Genomic DNA, 18,987 nt, shown 5'->3' on the forward strand with positions numbered 1-18,987 from the left:
GGCCTTCAGGAGAGATGATGAAGGACGATCCTTTGTGAAGGATGACACACCACATCTCCAACCTCTTTGCTCCCTAGGAGAATGGCTCCCAGGGAGGTACACTGGTGCTCAAGTAGAACCGACTGGAAAAGGCACTAGGCTTCTTTTTCTCTGAAGGGTCTCACAACGGCTTCAAAAGAAGCATGTACTAATAATTTGTTCTAACTCAAAAGCAGCAGAACTCATTTTGCAGATTTAAACAAGCAACACAAAGGAAACAGAATTCTGGGGCTCTCAAATGCTGAGACAGAAAAGAGCGAGTCTGGAAACACCAGTTCTACTAAGCGTTTATTTTCATTGTAAGATAGTGGAAATCATATAAATCACGGGCCAGGCAAGGTTCTCCTTGCCTAGCAAACGTCCACATGAACCAGTCAACCTTTAAGTATAGGTTATATCTCAATAGAAAGACAGGGTAATATAGCAGTTACCCAGCAACCAATACTGTAAACTACGGTAGATACAAAGTTTTATATAAATAAATTGCCAGTAGAAAAAAGGCAACTGCTTCAGCTAAGAAGGTACAAAAATGGGTCACTTCCATAAATATAACAAGATGCTAACCGAAGAAATACATAACAGACTGTTTTCCTATATAGATATTTGAATATGCAAACTAAGACACCTGTGGCACCTTACACAAAAGTAAGAACAAGACACACAGCCCCTCCCCTTCCCGCTCCCCTCCCCCACACGGGTTTCCCAAACACGGAGAATTCTAGGGTTACAGAGACGGGATGCCAAGAGGAGCAATAAGACAGCGCGCTCCGACCCGCTAGACAAAGAAAGAGCCTTATTGACAGTTGTAAAGCATCAGGCGTCAGACAGAAACTTGTCAAAAACAGCTGTTGTTGGGTACTGATTGATAATGTTTTCATTCTGACGGCTGCGACGCTGCAGACAGTCTCCGGGCTGCAGAGAAGCCCATCGCTGGCGCACATGAACACACACAGACAACGGGAAGTCATTTAACAGATGGCAAGGAGCACTCAGCCACAGTATCTTCAAAAAGACAACATTCTACATTTAATGAACTTGCAGGGAGAGAGAGCAAAGCCTGGAAGAAAAAAATCATTTATTTTCATGGAGATGAGCAAGAGAGGACAAAATAAAAAAAAAAAGGAATTAAAGATTTGTGCTGTCCATGGACCATCCCACGGAGTGAGAATTGTTCAGGGATACTTTAGACAAAATGAATCACCATGGAGCCTTCTCTGGTCTATGCCGTGTATATATTTTAAAAGGCTTAAAGAAGTGCGGGATTGTTTTAATTAAAATCCATTTACGAGATGAAATCACTTCATCTGAGCACTGTGAGGGGTTTGAAGACTGTCCTCTGGAGAGTCACAGGTTTTCTGTCACTCTGCAATAAATATGGCATTAAGTCTGTGGCATCAAGGTACAGTACTGAAAAACGAGAGACCTATGTTTTTATTGCTTGGATGCAGGGAGCAGTTTTCTCTCTTTTGGCCACTTTGTATATAGTGAATAAGTGGTCAAACATTTACAAGATGTGGCAATAAATTTTTCATCCATGAGCCTCAATATTCATAAATTATTCCTGATTTAGAAAAGGTCAAAGGTGTTAAATCTTACTAAAACTGTACATTGTTCTATGCAATTTTATCATTTCAACTGAGTGGAAAAAGTTAGTTCCAAAGGCTGCGTGTAGGCCCTCTATTTATCTGCTGCAGCCCAGCATATGCTAAGGGTATAGGACACCCCTGAAAATAGAGGTTTATAATAGAAATACTAAGACCTTTACTAAATGGAGGCCTGAGCGGACTCCCCCAGTCAGCATCAGCACTGATGAATAAGTAACAGGGTGTGCCTTTGAGCTTCATCAAATCCCAACCGTGGATTAGACTTTGGCTGTTTATTATTTGAAAAGTCATCTTCTTGATTTCATTCAAACATTTCTGAGTTTATTTTTTAGAGAAAACAAATGCTTACGCTACAGCTCGGCTTTTTGCAGATTAATGACCCTATTAAATATCTGCGGACTTGATCAAATGGGACTCAGTGGTGCCTGTGCTTGCCTAAATTTGCTCCAACTCTCTCAACTAGGATGCCGTCCTCCTGAGGGAGGACACATGGCTGCAGGCAGAACCAAGTAAGCATCAGACATCCACTTTCTCGGTTCTTCAGAGCCAGTTTTGTGAAAAGATGAGCAGGCGAAGCTTTGGGTGGTCACGTTCACTCATAGCCTATAAAGTAAACACACACACACACACACACACATACACACACACACACACACACATATGAAAAACAGACAAGACAAAATAAAGTGTAAAAAACTTGAACCCCTAAAAGATCATGGAAATGGCATATACATCCTGTGGAGTCTAGTTCCAATCGTCTAAGCTCAAGCCCAGGGAAGTTAGTGAAGATGTGGGAGTCTGAGTTCCTCAGAAGGGTTTCATTTCCATGAGCCGCGAGTTCCTTCCACTTTAGCACAAAGCCCAGAAGAGAGTCTTAGGCCAACAGAAGGAAGAGACATGCGGTGAAGATAATTAGTGGTAAACAGAGAATCAACTCTCCCTCAGTAGTGTGTACTTGACGTTAATGCCGAGGATAATTCACCTGACTTACGGAACAGTCACTTAGCAGAGAGATGAGAGGCTGAAGGAGCGAGAGAAGAGCAGATACCGAAGCCACGACAGTCTTGACACCAACATGAAACCAGAATGGGAAGCTAACATGATGGGTTCAAGGCTCTGGGGGAACTAACTCTGTGTCCGACTTCACATTCTCATCGCCTCCAGGTCCTTTTCCTCTAACAAGCTTATGAGCTGGGAGAAGCTGTCTTTCAGTGCGTCCATATCATCTAGTGAGGAGGGCTGCAGAATCCAGCGTTTGCCACGTGCAAGGGGTTCAAGTTCAAAATATTTTTTGATCTGAAGAGAGAAAAGAAGAGAGATATGTTAATAATTATATCAGGACCTTTTTCCCCCCTAAGATCCTAAAGTGATGAAGTGGGGGTATTAAGTGGCATTTATAGGAACAGTCGTGTGCAGGGTTCCTAAGACTTTCTGCCCATAGCTGTTGCTTCAGCAGGATCCTATGTTGTGACGTGGGAGGGTTTCCTTTGGGCACGGGTGACCCGCTAGCGAGTCAACATTCCAACTTGGCACTCAACCGCTGGAGAATTCTTACAAAGTCTGAGAAAGCATTGTATGTACTATAGGGCAGGAAGAAACACAAAAGAACACCAAGATGATTCCGCTTACTCTAGCTGCTGCTAGCCATGTAACATTGGCTGTCTTGCCCTGACACAGTATGGATCCTATCAACCACACAAGACAATCCGGAAAGAAGCCAATATCGGTGATCTCTCTAAATTTCCTTTAAATTTCCAGTGGACATTTCTGGGAGCTAGGAAAGGGTCTTCTAGAAGAAAGAATAGGAGCTAAAGGTCCCGTGCTCAAGGGTGCCCAGGAAAGTCTAGAAAAACTAGCAGATTTGCACACATGCATAGAGTCTCTTGGGTTTTCTCCCTTCTCGATCCTGAATTCGCTAGGAGGGAAAGATCAAATCCTTGACGGAATCAGTTTCACACATTAGGGCTTGCAGAAGTACTCCCAAGGGAGGGGATAAAGTAAAGAATCCTTCCGGCTCCCCACTCATTCACACACAGCAGGCCAAAGTAAAACTTGGTACTTATCACCAAGGAAGATTTTTCTGAAAACCATACTCCCAATTTTCTGAAAGCCACTCCCAAATGTTCTCTTCTGCCATCACCAAGGCCAAACTGCCATCCGCAGAACCACTCTGTCTAAACCGGCTCACCAGGGCAAAGGCAGATATCCAAAAACACAAAGGGCTCTGTTGTTGTTATGTAGCTTTGGTTTGTTGGTTTTTGCTTCTTGAAACAGTGTCTCACTAGTAGCCCTGACTGTTCCAGAACTCCTCAAACTTGTGGTCAATCCTCCTGCCTCTGATCCCAAGGTATTGGAATTATAGGTGGGCACCACATGTCTGACTCAGAAATACCAAATGTTGTAATAACTTAGAAATGAAAATAATATTAAGGTTTTGTAGTTCAGGAATATCTCTAAAAGTCCTCTCTTAAAGGCTCATCATGGTGTCCCAGGCCTTTAATCCCACACTTGTGGGTTGAGTTCTGGGTTAGTCGGGAGGACATAGTGAGATCCTATCTCAGCACACACACATACACACACACACACACTCACACACACACACACACACACAGCCCTTAGACATGTTTCACACTGACAACGAATGCCCTTTTCATTCTATCAAAGAAGCTGATGAGAATTGAAGGGCCCTCTTGATTTGAATTCTGAGGAGTAATGACAATATATTTCATCCAAAGATCAGAAAACGATGGCTCAGAAAACAGGCCAGAACAATTTGTCATCCAAATTACTACGCAAACTATATAGAGGGTATACTTGCTTATTAAGGATACAAACTTGAGGGCTGGGGAGACTGCTAAGCAGTAAAGTAGTGAGGGAGGACCAGCACTCGGGTCCCCAGAACCCATGTAAATGCTGGGGGGGGGGTGGTAGCCTATAATTCCAGCACACTCAGAAGGCTAACAAAGGGGACCCCTAAAGCAAGCTGGCCAGCTAGTTTAGCTGAATCTGTGAGTTCTGGGTTCAACTGCAAGATCCTACTTCAATAAATAAGTTGGAGAGTGGCTGAGGGAGATATCCAATGTCAGGCTTAGTTCCTTCACCAGTACTACACACATATGTAAACATGCATGTGCACATATATATGAAGATTAAAAAAAACAAGCAAAAAACCCAATACCCCAAATCACTTACACAAACAAGAATTTCCCGTCCCAATTCCATTCTCATGGTTGTTTTTCTTTATTGAATATTGAAAACAGTTTACCTCTCAAAGAACCCAAAGTGGTTTTGTGTAATAACCATTAAAGCCAGAGGCTAAGCCCAATCACAAAGGGCAGAGCTGACAGGGGGAGCCCTTGGTTAGTAGGTGGGTTAGAGTTACAGAAGGGACAAGGAGGGAGTATGTTCAATGCCACAGCTAGGAGTGGGTTTCCCCAAAGGGTGTAAATCAAGACATTTTGTCTCCTTTCTCCCAGGAATTGGGACTGCCATGCTTATAAGGCAATCAGGTATTTGATCTAATGCTTCCTGGCAGATGATGATTGATGGGTAACAGACAAATTCTCGTCCACGAAGTAAGCTGTGTCACTGACATTTCATAACCTTCATTCAAAAGGGCAGCATTTTGAATAATACTAACTGGAACCAGTTGGTGGTGGCGAACATCTTTAATCCCAACACTCAGGAGGCAGAGGCAGAGGCAGGCGGATCTCTAAGTTTGAGGCCAGCCTGGTCTACAGAGTGAGTTCCAGGACAGCCAGAGATACACAGAGAAATCCTATTTCGAAAAACCTAATAATAATAATAGTAATGATAATATCAGAAAGAGCACTGATCATGAAAAAATTCAATAATAAAAAACAACAAGTAGGCAAATGTATCTCAGCAAGATTTCTTTTTAGGAGTTCATCGACAAGTTGCACAGAGTCAAGCGGGGCGTGGTGGTACACACCTTTAATCCCAGCACTCGTAAATCCGAGGCAGCCATTTCTGAGTTAAGGCCAGACTATTCTCCACAGTGAGTTCCAGGCCAGATAGGACTACATAGTGAGACCCTGTCTTAAAAAGGAACACAAAACGAGAAACCACACAAAATAACCCTAATGACAGAATTCCAACTAATTAAAACCAACAACATTGGGTTTAATGATCGCCAGGCAACTGGTCGTATTTTGCGTTGCTGACAGACAGAACTTCGTGATGCCTAAAGGTAGGTCTCGTTGAATCCTAAACCAGGAAAGGGAAGCTGCGAGGATGGGGTCACCAGGCCGAGGAACCCGGCAGTGTTAAGCTGACAAATAGGACGGAGTAACTTGAGATTTTCAGCTCCGTAACCTAAGTGGGTACCTAACCCTGCCATAGTCACCCAGCTGGCATTCGAAGGATCCCGCACAGTTACAATGTCAGTTTTAAAACAAGATTTCAATCCCCAGACGCACCATTAGTCCCTCCGCTGCCAGAACGTAGCTTTTGAGTTATCAGAGTTTCATGTTTCTAAGCATGACTACCGCAGGGCAGTGAGCAGGGCGGAGGCTGACGGCGCTCATTCTAGGTGCTTTCCGAATCAATCCTTTGTTTTCTTGCACGAACCTGATGTCAGGTTTTACTTCCCCAGCGTTATTACAATAAAAATTATGGCCACATTGACTTTCTATGTGCGTGTTTTTATTTTGATGTTGATGATAATTTTAAAGAGTAGCGTTTAAATTTGACTAGATGAGTTTGAATCCATGTTTCTGTCAAAGGCGATAGAGTGCTGCTGATGTCTCTTTGTTCAAGACTGTTCCATTACAGAGAGACAAGTTCTAAATATGAGCCCAAGTCTTTTGAAAGACCTCATTGCTGCGTACATGTCACGGTTAGCTGGAAAGTGTGAGAAGATGGCATTTGGGGGAATGACATCAGAATGCAGTTGCCTGGCAACCTGTGGTCATTTAGTTATTTTCGGGATAGTCACAGAGTGGCCGCTGGTCAGTAGCCATGTGTCCACCCTAGAGATAGGAAAACAAAGCCAACCGATTTTAGCTATGTCACCGGAGCCCTTCCCCGCCCCCCCCCCATGTGCGGTGAGTGACCTGCATGACTAACTTCCATCATTCACACGTCGTACCCACTGCACAGCAGTCTTTTTATAAAGAAGACATGGCAGTTCTGCTGTTGCTAATGGTCGTAGCAGCTGCTAAAGCCTCGAGACGTCGCACGTCACAGGAATCCCTTTCCCAGGGCTGGGCACGGGAGTGACAGCCTAGGACAGCCCTCCTCTGGCTGCAGGGTCACAGAGGCAATCGTGATGGTGTTCTCTGGGTTACTTACCCTCACTCCCCTTTAAAATAGTTTACTTTCAAATTCTGTGAGAGAATTTTTAGAAGGCAGGTAGAGTTCCTAGCTTTAATTACTGGCCTCTCGTCAACACCTGCAAACTTCCTTTTATTTACTGTGATAAACTGTCTGCTTCCTGTTTTCGCTAGGAAGCTATGTAAGCAGCGGGGTGCCCAGGGATGACCTAGTTTTCTTTTATATACGTGGGTAAGCTAAGGGTGGGATAATAGAGCAGGGTTTACTTTGTGCTTTATGTGCAGCAGATTTAGGGTCTGAGCTTGGATATTTATAAAGAGAGCTCTGGCCCACATGAATGTGTGCTAACATGAAAGACAGAGTCAGGGAGTGACAGCGAATCACGTGGGACCGTGCCTGGCATCATACTACGTCATCTCTCGTCCTACAGAATTAAATGCTACAAGGACCAGCTAGTAATTGCTAAAGCCAAAGATATTATACCCCACCTCTGGTGCCTGAAACATTACCTGGGTGGACCCGGCCTGTTGAGAACTGTCCACCTAGCCCTTGTGGTGCCTTTCCCACCCACCTGGGGCCATGGCTGGAAGCTGAGTATTGCTTCTGTGCTTCCCCCACATCAAGGAGCAGCACACACACACTTCCTTTGTGAAACACCAGCAGACTTTGAGCTGCTCTCCCTAAGTCTGTGAATGGCTGTGACAGCGGAGTAGTGGGGCCTGAAGCAAGCTACGGAACTTTGACAATTTAGATCCTCTAGGCTGGCTTGCTATAACTTCATCCATGCACCTACCATCCCTCATGCAGGATGGCAGTGATCGTGCAAAGGTGGTGGAGGTGTGCCAGGACAAGCCACCTGGGCCAGCGTGCTATCTGCAGCAACGGGGGGTGTAGAACAGAAGCTGTAAGACTGTAAGACAGAATCCCACGCTGAAGCAGCAGCAGCCTGGATAGGGGATTGTTCTGAGCACTTCTAAAATCACAGGACGGCAGGGTACTACTGCCCCAGTTCTGGGCTTTCCAATTACCATAAAAGACTAGTTAGTAACATGTAGTTCCCAAAGGACTTTTCCCTCATCCCTGCTCTGTGAGTATACTTCAATCAAAGCAAGAAAAACAGCTGATTCAAATAAAAGGTGATATCATGATTTAGACTAGCTCTTATGTTATGGGAAACGATTTGGTAAGTATTCTGTTAGGGGACTGAGAAAGAGACTTCAGAAATAAAGCCATATTCTTTTTTGTCTCGAAACAGGATCAAGTGTTGCTGTGAAGTTCAGGATGGTAACTTCAGCTCCTGGAAACCAACAGTGATGCAGGCAGGGTGAGGACTTCAGATCCCAGGGCCGGCAGAAAGAACTGTAGCCTGTGCCTGGTGTGGCGGCACACACCTTTAATCCTATCCAGAGGCAGGGGCAGGGGCAGGTGATCTCTGAGTTCGAGGTCAGGTAGGTCTATACAGTGTTTCAGGTTCACTCCTGGACTCTATAGCAAGGTCCAGTCTCAAAAAACAAACACGAAACCAAAAACTGTAGTTGTGGGACTTTGTATATGGAAGGGCAAACCAGCTTTGAATGCAACTGAGTTAGTGATCTTGCTCAAGCCCCTTACTGTTTTCCTATAATTTTAAATACATGAACTGGCCACCATTGGTGGTTTTCTTTTTTCTTTTCCTTTTTGCTGTTTATCCCTTTTTTCTTCTAATGTGGTAACAGGAGTCAGGCTCTGGGTCTTGCAGATCCAGGGCAAGGACTTTAGCACTGAGCCAGACTCACATCCTTCAACAATGGTTTCCGAGCTAGGTAGGCATGTATGACTTTAATCTCTTTGTTTCGATGCCTAAGCCATCAAGCGGACCTGCACTGACGGCAATTTTGTCGGGCTTTTCCCATGACTGTTAAGGAAGGAACCGGAGTTTGCTCATCTCTACCTTGGCCCCTTGCTTTCATCTCTTCAACAGATAAACCTGTTGTAATGACAGGGAAAGCTCCTTTAGAGATACTTGTAAATTTCCTCCTGAGTCATAGGCTGGGGTCTGCTGGCACCGGGATGAGCGACAGCTCACATGTGCCTTCTCTTTGCAACTCCGGGGATGAGGATAGCAAACTGCTTAAGTCATGCATGAAATCATTGACATTTTGCAGTATTCTTTCATCCCCCCAAAAATCTTCAAGCACAACTAATCAATCTTTTTTTTTTTTTGAGTCAGTCATTAAACCATTGCCCACGGAGTAAGCAGGCTTTGCCTGTGTGCTTGCGAAGGGGGCCCATCTAGCTCCGCTGCCTTGCTTACAGACACTCCTGGGGCAGGCTCGAGTCAGAGAGAACTATGCCCACGAAGGGGCTCCAGGACGGGTGTGAAGACAGCGGTAGAACACCACTAAGATTCTTCGGAACACATTGTTGGCAGCGTGTTTAAGAAAGCTGCACGGCTACCCTTCGTTCATTGTACTGCTTGTAGGATTGGGAAATCCTCAGAAAGGTGTTAAGTCTGCCACTGAGGACAGAGATAAATAACACAAACAAAATCAATATGCAATATTCCCAAAGACAACGCTCAGAATGGACACTTACTTCATACTGGGTACCAGCGGGGAACAGAGAATGACCACTGATGTCCCCCGAATCCGTGCCACTGTGCGATGCTCGGTTTGTAGAGGACCACGTGGAATGTGTTCACGGTCCAGCTTCTTAAGGAAGCGCACGTTCAGTGCAGCTGCCTGACCTTGGAATGATCACAGGCCAGACAGATGACTTCAGGTTATTGCCTGTGACTAAGCCTTGCCTTTATTACAAGTCTCCTTCCCAAGCCAGGAACCTCTGTTGTGTGCAGGATGCTGTACGTTAGAACGGTAATTAGACAGCAACCCAATTTCCCATTTCATAGGGAACTTAGCAAGTCCCCGGATGGCCAAACAGAACCATCACACTTGCTTTGGTGGTGGAAGTGAGGAGCTGATAAGCATTCCTAGATTTGCCTAACCTGCTAATGTAGAAGTACGACACAAGCTACATCTATTTTCTATTTCTGATAAACTTGAGGGGTTCATTTTATTCTGTTCCCTCCACCCACAAAACAACAACAACAACAACAAAAAAAAAACAACAAAAAATCCCTGCTTATGAGATCACCATCCAAGAGCCGAAAATAGGCAGGATGATTCTGGTTTTCAGAATGAGACTTAGTCTTCCCGTATCTGTACCTGTTCCACACTCCGTCCAGCATCTGACTTCTAGGGAGTCCAGTCTGAGGGCCTCCGCTGAAACCCCTGCTTCTAGAACAAGGTTCTTCTACTCACAGATGGCAAGGATCAGCCTACAAATGCCACTATCACCCTCTTTGAGACAGGGTCTCACGGTGTAGCTCTGACTGACCTACAATTCACTATATAGACCAGGCTGGTCTCAAGCTCGCAGAGATCCACTTGCCTCTGCCTGCCAAGTGCTGGGATTCAAGGGTGCATCATCACACCTGCCCCTGCCTCTCCCTCCGCCCACCAATCATCTTTTAGAAGATGGCTGAAGTCCTACAACCTCAAGAGACCTTGGAGGTGCAGGAAAAACATTTAAGATTAGTGGGTACCTCAGTCACAGGAGCCTTTGTGGATCACCACCGCCACACCCAGGCACCATGAATGACTTATAAATAAAGTTTTATTGGAAGAGGGCATGCTCACTCACTTAAATATTATCTATGGATGCTTTTATGCTACAACTGCAAATTTGGGTAACTGCCAGAGAGACAGACAGCATGTCACACAGCCTGGAATGTTCACTATCCAAGCTTTGGCTCAGAACATTTTGCTTTGTGTTCTTTCCAACAGGCAAGCACAGGAGTGTATGGTCTGGGGTAGTTTGACCTCATCCTGCTGGACCATGTCTTTTTTACTTGGACTCACACTTCACGGAGATGATGTCAGATGTGGGAAGTGGAGTCTAGCTGGCAGGTTGGCAGTCTCTAAGCAAAGCCATATTTTAATTCCTTTTCATGTTCAGCCTGGTTGGTCTTTACGTAGACTAGAGTTCCTAAGGGCCACCAAAGCAAGCTAGGGAACAGGGAAAATTTCTACCAAGTCCTCTAGTAATGCACCCCAAAAGGCATATAGTCTGTCATGTGTCACCTAGAAAATTTTGGTGTCCTTTAAGGATGGCTCTTAGTTCTGCTACTTTGCAGTTTTAAAAGGAATATATAATTTACTAAATGTATACTGTCTAAAGTCTAGTGTTTTTCTGAAGATCTGTGGTCAACTTAAAAATTTAGTGTTATATTTATAAGCCTTTTAAATTCAGGGTACCTGTGAAGTTCTTTAGGTTCACTTATAAAGGATTTAACTATTATACCATTTTATAATTCCATTTATCAATTTAATACATTTAATATCCTTTTTTAAACATCTAGAGTGTATAGCAATCAAAAAACCCTTAAGTAGTTGAAAAGTTTTAAAAGTTTTTTTTTTTTGTCAAATTATTCAATGACTCTCAAATTTGGGAATATTTTAAATCCTGTAAGAGGACACCTTCTCTGAAGATTCTTTTTTCTCCAATTTATTTTTATTTCATGAGCATTGGTGTTTTGCCTGCATGTATGTCTGTGTAAGGGTGTCTCGCCCCCTGGAACTAGAGTTACAAACAGCTAGGAGCTGCCACGTGGGTTCTGTGAACTGATCTGGAGTCCTGTGTAAGAGCAGCCCGCTTCTCTGAGAATTATAATTCCTTCACTGCTTGGGTGAATCTACAATTCTTTAGCAAACATCTTTACATTTGGCTTGATACTGGCCTGTAGTTTACTTTCTATATAATACTTTTGTCTGTCTCTAAGATCATAGCAATCCTGGCCTCATACGATGAGTTGAAAAGTATTCCTCAAGAAGGGCTGCTTATTTTAAAAATACTTCATAGAATTTGGTCCTGGTCTTTTCTTGTGGGTCAATGCTTTGATTAACTCAGCGCCTTTACTTGTTAAGGTCTATTCAGATTTTACATTTTCTATTAGCTTTAGTTGTTCATTATCCTTTGCATATGCACATATAATCTGGTATATCTAATTCAGAGTATATACACCTAATCTATATCACATCGTGGCTATCTAATTCACAGGGTATAATATCTACCTCTAATCTGGGCTATCTAATTCACAGGATGTGCACACCTAGTCTGGGAATTCACTGGCAAGCAGTTTTCATGCCATGCTCCGGTAACTGCATTTATTTCTGTTAGGTCAGCTGGCAATGGCTCCATTTTCAATCTTCATTTTGTTGATTTAAGTCTTTCTTTTTTACTTGGTTGGATAAACTTTCGTCAATTTTGTCGATATTTTCAATGAATTTATTTTTGAATTCACTTATTTTCTCTATTGTTTTCTTAATCTCTACTTCCCTTATTTCCGGTCTCCTCATTTTTCTAGTTTTTCTTCCCACTTGCTTTGGCTTTATGTTGTACTTTTTCTTAGATTCCTAAGGTTAAGCCAACTTTTACTTTTTTTTTCATATTTTAATTAGTCTTCTAATAATTTTGTCCAATTGTTTTGATCACATTTACCTTCCCAGATCCAACCCCCTCTCCCCTCTCACCCAAGTTTGTGCCCCCCTCAATCAAGGCCAATTTGTGCTATCCAAATATTCTTTGATCTGTGGCCTTCCACTGGAGTGTGGTGCACTTATCAGGGCTACGCTCCTGGAGAAGACTGAGCCTTCCCACTTTTACTTTAAAGGTTATTCTCTTGGATCACATGCCCATACTGTTGTTTTAATCTCTTTTGTTGACTGATTTGAGCACAGGGAGTCTCATATTCTTTTCATGTTATTTTTCAAGACTGTATCTCTTATTAGCATAAAAAAGAAAATCCAGTTAGGCACATATATCTCACAGCCTGTAATTTTCACATTCACTAGAGGTAACGAGATACAAAAATCAAAATGTTAAAGTAATTTGATTTTCACACAGAGCACAGAAGTCATACGCTTACAAGCTAAAGACAGCAGCCCTGGCTTCCTTCTTTCTCCCTCACATCTATTTAACTAGTTCCATAATTTGAGCTGTTAACTGCTTACTTCTAGTACCATATTTTGAGGACCTGAAGAAGTTTGTGACTTAAAGAGCAAGAAGATCAGTTTAAAGTTCCAGAAGTTAAAGACGATCCAGCGGGTCACAAGATGGAAATAGGCCTGGGAAATAGAACTGGGTAGAACAAATCAAGTGGGCTCAGAGGTTCACAAGGCCATCAAGGTGAGGTTTGGTTTGTAGGTAGTTATGGCAGGATGTGAATGCTGAAGAAGGGCTCTGGGAGCCGCAGGGAGCTAGCTATCAAAACAGAATGAGGCTAAGATATAAAGTCTGAGCATAGGGCTGCTACACGGAAGAAGAATAAGCCCAGAGAACTACGGAAAAGTAAGTTGAATTGGCTAATGGGCTCTGGATCGCATGGCCCAAGGCCCATACCCTGTGAGTTCTTCAGTTCCATGAGTCATTGTTTCCCTCATACTAGGCCTTATAAATAATTCCTGTATAAATTAATAAGAGGGGTATCAGATATGATAGAAGAAAACATCTCTACAAGTCTGTGGCAAACTCCATTTCCAAAGATGATAACCCCAATCTGGATAATTTTTCTCTAAATTTTTTATATGTAATGGACCTTAGTTCCTTGGGAACACAGACACTGAAAAGGAGTGTTTCGTTCTCTCTAATGTAATGTACCTACGCTAATGTACCTACTATGTTGCTGGCCACAGAAGGTACTTTTTATTTCTTTTAAAATATGGACTTCAAAAGCTGAACTATTGTAACAAAGACAGCGATCCAGGTCCTGTGTTTTCCCCCCACACTAAAATGAGAGTAACCGAAGGAAACTGAGTATCAGAGTGGACTTACTGCTCTAATTAATTAGGTCAAGGTTTCACACGCAAGACTCATCTCATAAACAGTTTCAGAACTGTAGGTCTAATTGGTTTAAACTCGATTGCACACATGCCCACAGGCAGCTGCAGTGAGTTGTTTTGCAAACAGAAAAGTAAACAGCCTACCATGGAAAAGAGAACCACTCCAAAAATCTCTGACCAATGGGACACTTGTGTTTTAAGCTATTCCTTTAATCTGTGTCCAAACAAAGCATCTAATTCTTATCTTGGAGAAAGGAAAGCACTGACACACGCAGAAAAGGGAAGCCTCGGCTGTGGTGCGCTTGTCTTTGCATGCAGGTGCAGGCTGCCTTTTCAATAACGATCTATAACACCATTAATTACAAAGGCAGCCAGGCTTCAGCCCCACACCGTTTTCTTCTTCTTATCTCCCCCTCCTTCCCGTCATCCTTTCCTTTCCCCTTGCAGCAGGGCACTCGTTCTTGGTACCAAACACCTTTTGGATGTTCCAAACACGATTCTTTCTTCTCTGATATTCTTTCCGATTATAATTTCTCTTTACTGAAGAAAGCACATATTGTAAGGATCTCTGAAACCTGCTGCTGAAAACCTTTTCCCTGGCAGTACAGCGTGGCTGTTTAAGAGTCTTACCTACATGTACAGAGCTAGTCAAATATGTACTAGACAGGAAAGGGAGGTAATGAGTGAAAACCCCAAGTGCATATCAGAGACAACCAATTAGCTTGTCTGAAACACAGGCTCGTAAAGCTATTGGTAACTTATAAAATGGTCTGCTACACACGAGTAAAATGTTGCTTAAATGACTTGCCTAACTAGATGCAGTCAGCATGAAATTGATTCTTTTAGTTTTTTTTTTAACTTAATAGCCATTAACTGTGCATATTGATATGGCTGGCTGGCTGGCTGGCTATCCTGGTATTATAAAATGCAGGCTAAAGATATGAGTTCTATATTTTATAAAGTTAAAGGCGGGGGGGGGGGTGCACTTGAAAAAGAAAAACAACTCATCAATTGTCGCCGGTGGTGTCTGCGTCAGGAGCTGAGACGGGCCAGTGCAGATTACATCCCTTTTGCTGTGCTCAAAGGTTTATCTGGGTTGCTAGATGTGTTCCCGAGGCATCAACATCCCGAGTCCAGGCTCTGTGTTGCAGAAAGCACTTCTTTCCCACCATAACCTTTGCTTATGTCAAGAGAGGAAGGAGAAGGAAGCCTCGTATACTTCAAAGCCGCTGTCACTCAGAGAGCCCCACGTTTCTTCCCCCAAAGATTGATAATACAAAGCATTCTAAAAACTCGATGTTGGCTGATCTGTGAATGATAATTCCTGAACCTATCTCATATTTGGAACTTTATGAAAAGTATGTTGTGTATTGTAGTAGATTCTTGGCTATGCCTCATATTCGGCTCGTTTGATTGTTTTGCACTACGCTACAATCCAGAGGATATAGCTTTGGTTCTGTTGGGTCTGTTCTCCCTGCTTATCCAACATGCAGTTCACTGAACCACTGTTAGCTCCCCAACAAAGGATTCTCCTTCTGACTCAACAAAATGAAAGGCAATAAACATAGTTAATCAACAGTGACAGTGTATTACATACACAAAAATTCTCAAAAAGAAAAAGAAAACCCAACACACTAGTTTCTATTTTCAACTTTATCTGATCTTCATCATGGATGAGGTGTCCACTGAGTAGCTGGGTATGAGAAAGTAGCAGCTATAACAAGCCCAAGTGCTATGTGGAATCCAATAACCATGGTCAATAAATATTGGCCTGCGGCACTATGGCAGCACTCTGGCCCAACAAGACAACATTCCCATGTTGGGGCCGATTCAAATTTTTGGGCCTTAAGCGGGAGGCAGATAAATACGGCAAGCAATGAGCTGTTCGGTTGCCAGTGGATGGTGCCAATGGCTCAGTCAGTTGCTGCAGTATTCTAGGGACATTCCTGTCAGCAGTCTGTCATCTGGCTCCAGCAAGGAGCTACAGTGGAAACACCGGGAGGAAATGGAAAACGGGAAGGTGTGGCAGCTCAGGGTAGGGGTTGGGGGAGAGCTGCCTGCTTACCCCTCAGTACCACACCTGACCAAGGGGCAGGACAGATAACACATAATCTTGAAACTAAGGGCCAGGCTTCAGTCATGGGGAGAGGATTTCTTTCCCTGCTGGCAGCTCAGCCAGGAGCCTCATATCCTAGCAACTTAGAAATATGAGCTTGGAAAGAGGCAGCCCAAGGCAAGAGAAGCTAAGTGGTAATCCATCCTGAGGAATTTTAGCAGAAACCCCACACAGAACCAGTTGAACTCAGTTTAAAGCCTGTGAAAGGCAAGTCTGGAGATCATTACTACAAACATAAAGAGAACCCCAGAAAGGAAGGTACAAAGAGCCACGGACTGTATTTCCACAGTACTGTTCGTGTGGCCTGGGGTCCTCGTCATTCCACAATTAGTTGAAGCCACTAATTATCAACCCTGGGAAGAGGAGAGGCAATCATAGTTCTCAGGGGACGTCCAGCAATGTCTTAGGGAAGACATTGGCTGCCACGACGGGGGAAATGGTATGGCGAGAAGGCTCTAGCGGGTCTAGCCAGTGTTATTGCTACACATTCCACAGGGAGATCATCCCTTCCTTTCAACAAAGAACTCTCTAGCCCTCAGAACTAACAATGCCAAGGCTGAGAAACCTTTAATCAAAATTCAAAGAACAGAGGTCACGTTAATGATTCAGTTCTTGGTTGAGTGGCAAGAAGCATTGAGCTCGTCCCAAAAGTGAAGAGATTTAGAATCTGGGCTGGACAGGTAGACAGCATGGAGCAATCAGTGCGGGCGATGGTTCCCACCCTCTGCCCCTTTTTGTTTAAACAACTGCATCAGTAGGATCCAGTCTGTATACACCCAACCGGACTGTAACTAGCGCAGCAAGAAAATGCCACCATCTACTCATCCCACACAGTCAGTGTTTCTGGCTAAGGGACAACAGAAGTGACTTAGAACAAGTCTTATATAATAATGGGACAGGCTGGTAGATATTTTGTGGGTTAAGCCACCAGTGATATTTGCCACATAACTAACCTAAGAGAGTGACGGTGGAATACGGAGCCATCACAGGTAAGGACAAAGCTTTGGCCAATTTAAAAACAATACATAAGTTAGAATAAAGGCTCTGTTGATTAGCTTCCTCTTAATCACCTAGGGTTAGCTGTCTTCAGTGTCAGAATACAAGATGATGCTTGAAGCCTCCCACACAATGGGTTTTGACAGGCCATGCAGAATCACGGCAGACGCTCAGGACCGGTGGACTGTTTCTCTGCTATGTCTGCTCCTAGGTTGCTTCACAGTCCTCGTGGCAATCATATTTGTCCTTATTATGAAGCGGCTTAATTAATGGGATGCCAACAGATGAAACATGAACTTGAAAAGATAACGTCTATTTCTATGAAAAATTAAATGGAAGGCATTCAAAGAACTTAATAAAGCGAAGTCATTAAAACAAACTACTCCTGAATTGGATTTCAGTTTTTCCAAAACTGATAAAGGATTGGAAGGGAAGACTGCTTCGTGTACCTTTATCTCATGACTCTATTTTAAAGAAACAGACAGCCAAATAATCATCAGAGGGGAATGGCCATGCTCTATACACAACACAGAACTCACCAGTGGCCAAACATTTGAGAAAACCCCTTGTCTCAGTATGAAAAGATTAGAGTCATCTGTACATTTAAGCTAAAAAAAAAACATAACAACAAACAAACAAACAAACAAAAAAACCCTAGTTAAAATAACTTTCCAATTTTACCAGTTCTTTTCTGTCTTTCCAGTGCTGGAAAAGGAGCCCGGGGCTTTACTGATGGGTGCTGGGCACTCAGACTCCCAGCGGCCCCCACGCTTGACTAGCTGTTCCACTATCAGTTGAGACAGGCCAGTGGGCTGCTGCGGACTCACAGCTCTGGATTGCCAACCACACTTTCCATCAGGTCTGAATCAAAAGCTGCCTGGGAGGGGAAGTCATTAACACTCGCTGTGCTCTGAGGTTCAGGGTGCTATACGAAACACGTCCACTGTCAGAATCAATACTCGTGTCTATCACCTCACAGTCTTCGGTGAAGGAAAAGCAAAGTCTAAAGAAATGAAATTAAAAATGCTCAAACCCACACTCACACAGACTCATGCCATGACCGTCTCCTTAGAAACATCCACGTCTATAAACGTGCCTTCCAAATGGATACTGCTTTAGTAAATGCTTAATTATCCTGAGTGAATCCGAAATGACATTTATTTCCTTCCTTCCTTCCTCTCTTCCTCCCTCCCTCCGTCCCTCCTTCCTTCCCTCCCTCTCTTTCTTCTTTCTTTCTTTTGACAGGGTTTTTCTGTGTAGCCCTTGCTGTCCTGGAACTTGCTCTGTAGACCAGCATGGTCTTGAACTCGGAGATCCAACTGCCTCTGCCTTCCAAGTGTTAGGATTAAAAGTGTGCACCACCCGGCCTTGAAATGGCATTTTCTAACTAGAACTTATGCCTATGTTTTGGACACAGAAACAGAAAGAGAACTCTGAAGTACATGTATCAATTAAGAAAACTACCACTGGCTTTTCTTAACCAATGGTTTGCATTGCCATCTCCCACACTTACGTGTCTCCAGATAACAGGGGAGTTTAGTACTTTGTTACTTTGAAGTTACCACATTTCTTTAAAACCTTCTCATATTGACTTTCCTGTTTGCAACTTGATGATTCTATGCCATGGCTTGAAAATAAAACCTGTTAGATGCCAGTATGAGAAAATGAAAGTCTGTGCCTAGTACCCATTTCTTAAAGTGCAGGGTGGGTGTCATTATGAAGGTAACATACACTAATGCATAGAAGTAGCATATAATGCTATAAACTCACAAAAGTTATCAGAACACGAGTTATCAGACTGGGAGTTGTCATGTTTAGCATAAAGAACCTGGAGTTCTTGAAATGGATTCCCAAACTTTGGGTGCCCATATACAATCTATTCTTCCATGTGAAAAGAAGAAAGTGGGTGGCTCTGAAGAAATCCGTATTTGAGGAACAAATTCTATCTCATTTGACGCCCAGCTCTTCATCCAGACCGACGACACTCATAAGCTGCACGTTTCTTACTAGTGAGGCACAGTGCAGGAGTTTTCATCAAACATCTGGGAGACCTGAAATC

The 18,987-nt window shown here is 43.4% G+C and overlaps 1 protein-coding gene across 3 annotated transcripts in view; it reads right to left on the reverse strand.

Moving 5' to 3' along the window:
- Positions 1–310: 310 nt before the first annotated feature.
- Arl15 (ARF like GTPase 15) overlaps positions 311–18,987 on the reverse strand; it is a 362,817-nt gene continuing 344,140 nt past the window's right edge. For all 3 annotated transcript variants that reach the window (XM_075976041.1, XM_075976043.1, XM_075976042.1), the window contains one exon: positions 311–2,939. In XM_075976041.1, the coding sequence (XP_075832156.1) occupies positions 2,787–2,939 (153 nt within the window). In that variant the 3' untranslated portion in view covers positions 311–2,786. The remainder of the gene's footprint in view (positions 2,940–18,987) is intronic.

Source organism: Microtus pennsylvanicus, chromosome 6 (genome assembly GCF_037038515.1).
Source record: "Microtus pennsylvanicus isolate mMicPen1 chromosome 6, mMicPen1.hap1, whole genome shotgun sequence".
In the NCBI taxonomy this organism is placed as follows: domain Eukaryota; kingdom Metazoa; phylum Chordata; class Mammalia; order Rodentia; family Cricetidae; genus Microtus; species Microtus pennsylvanicus.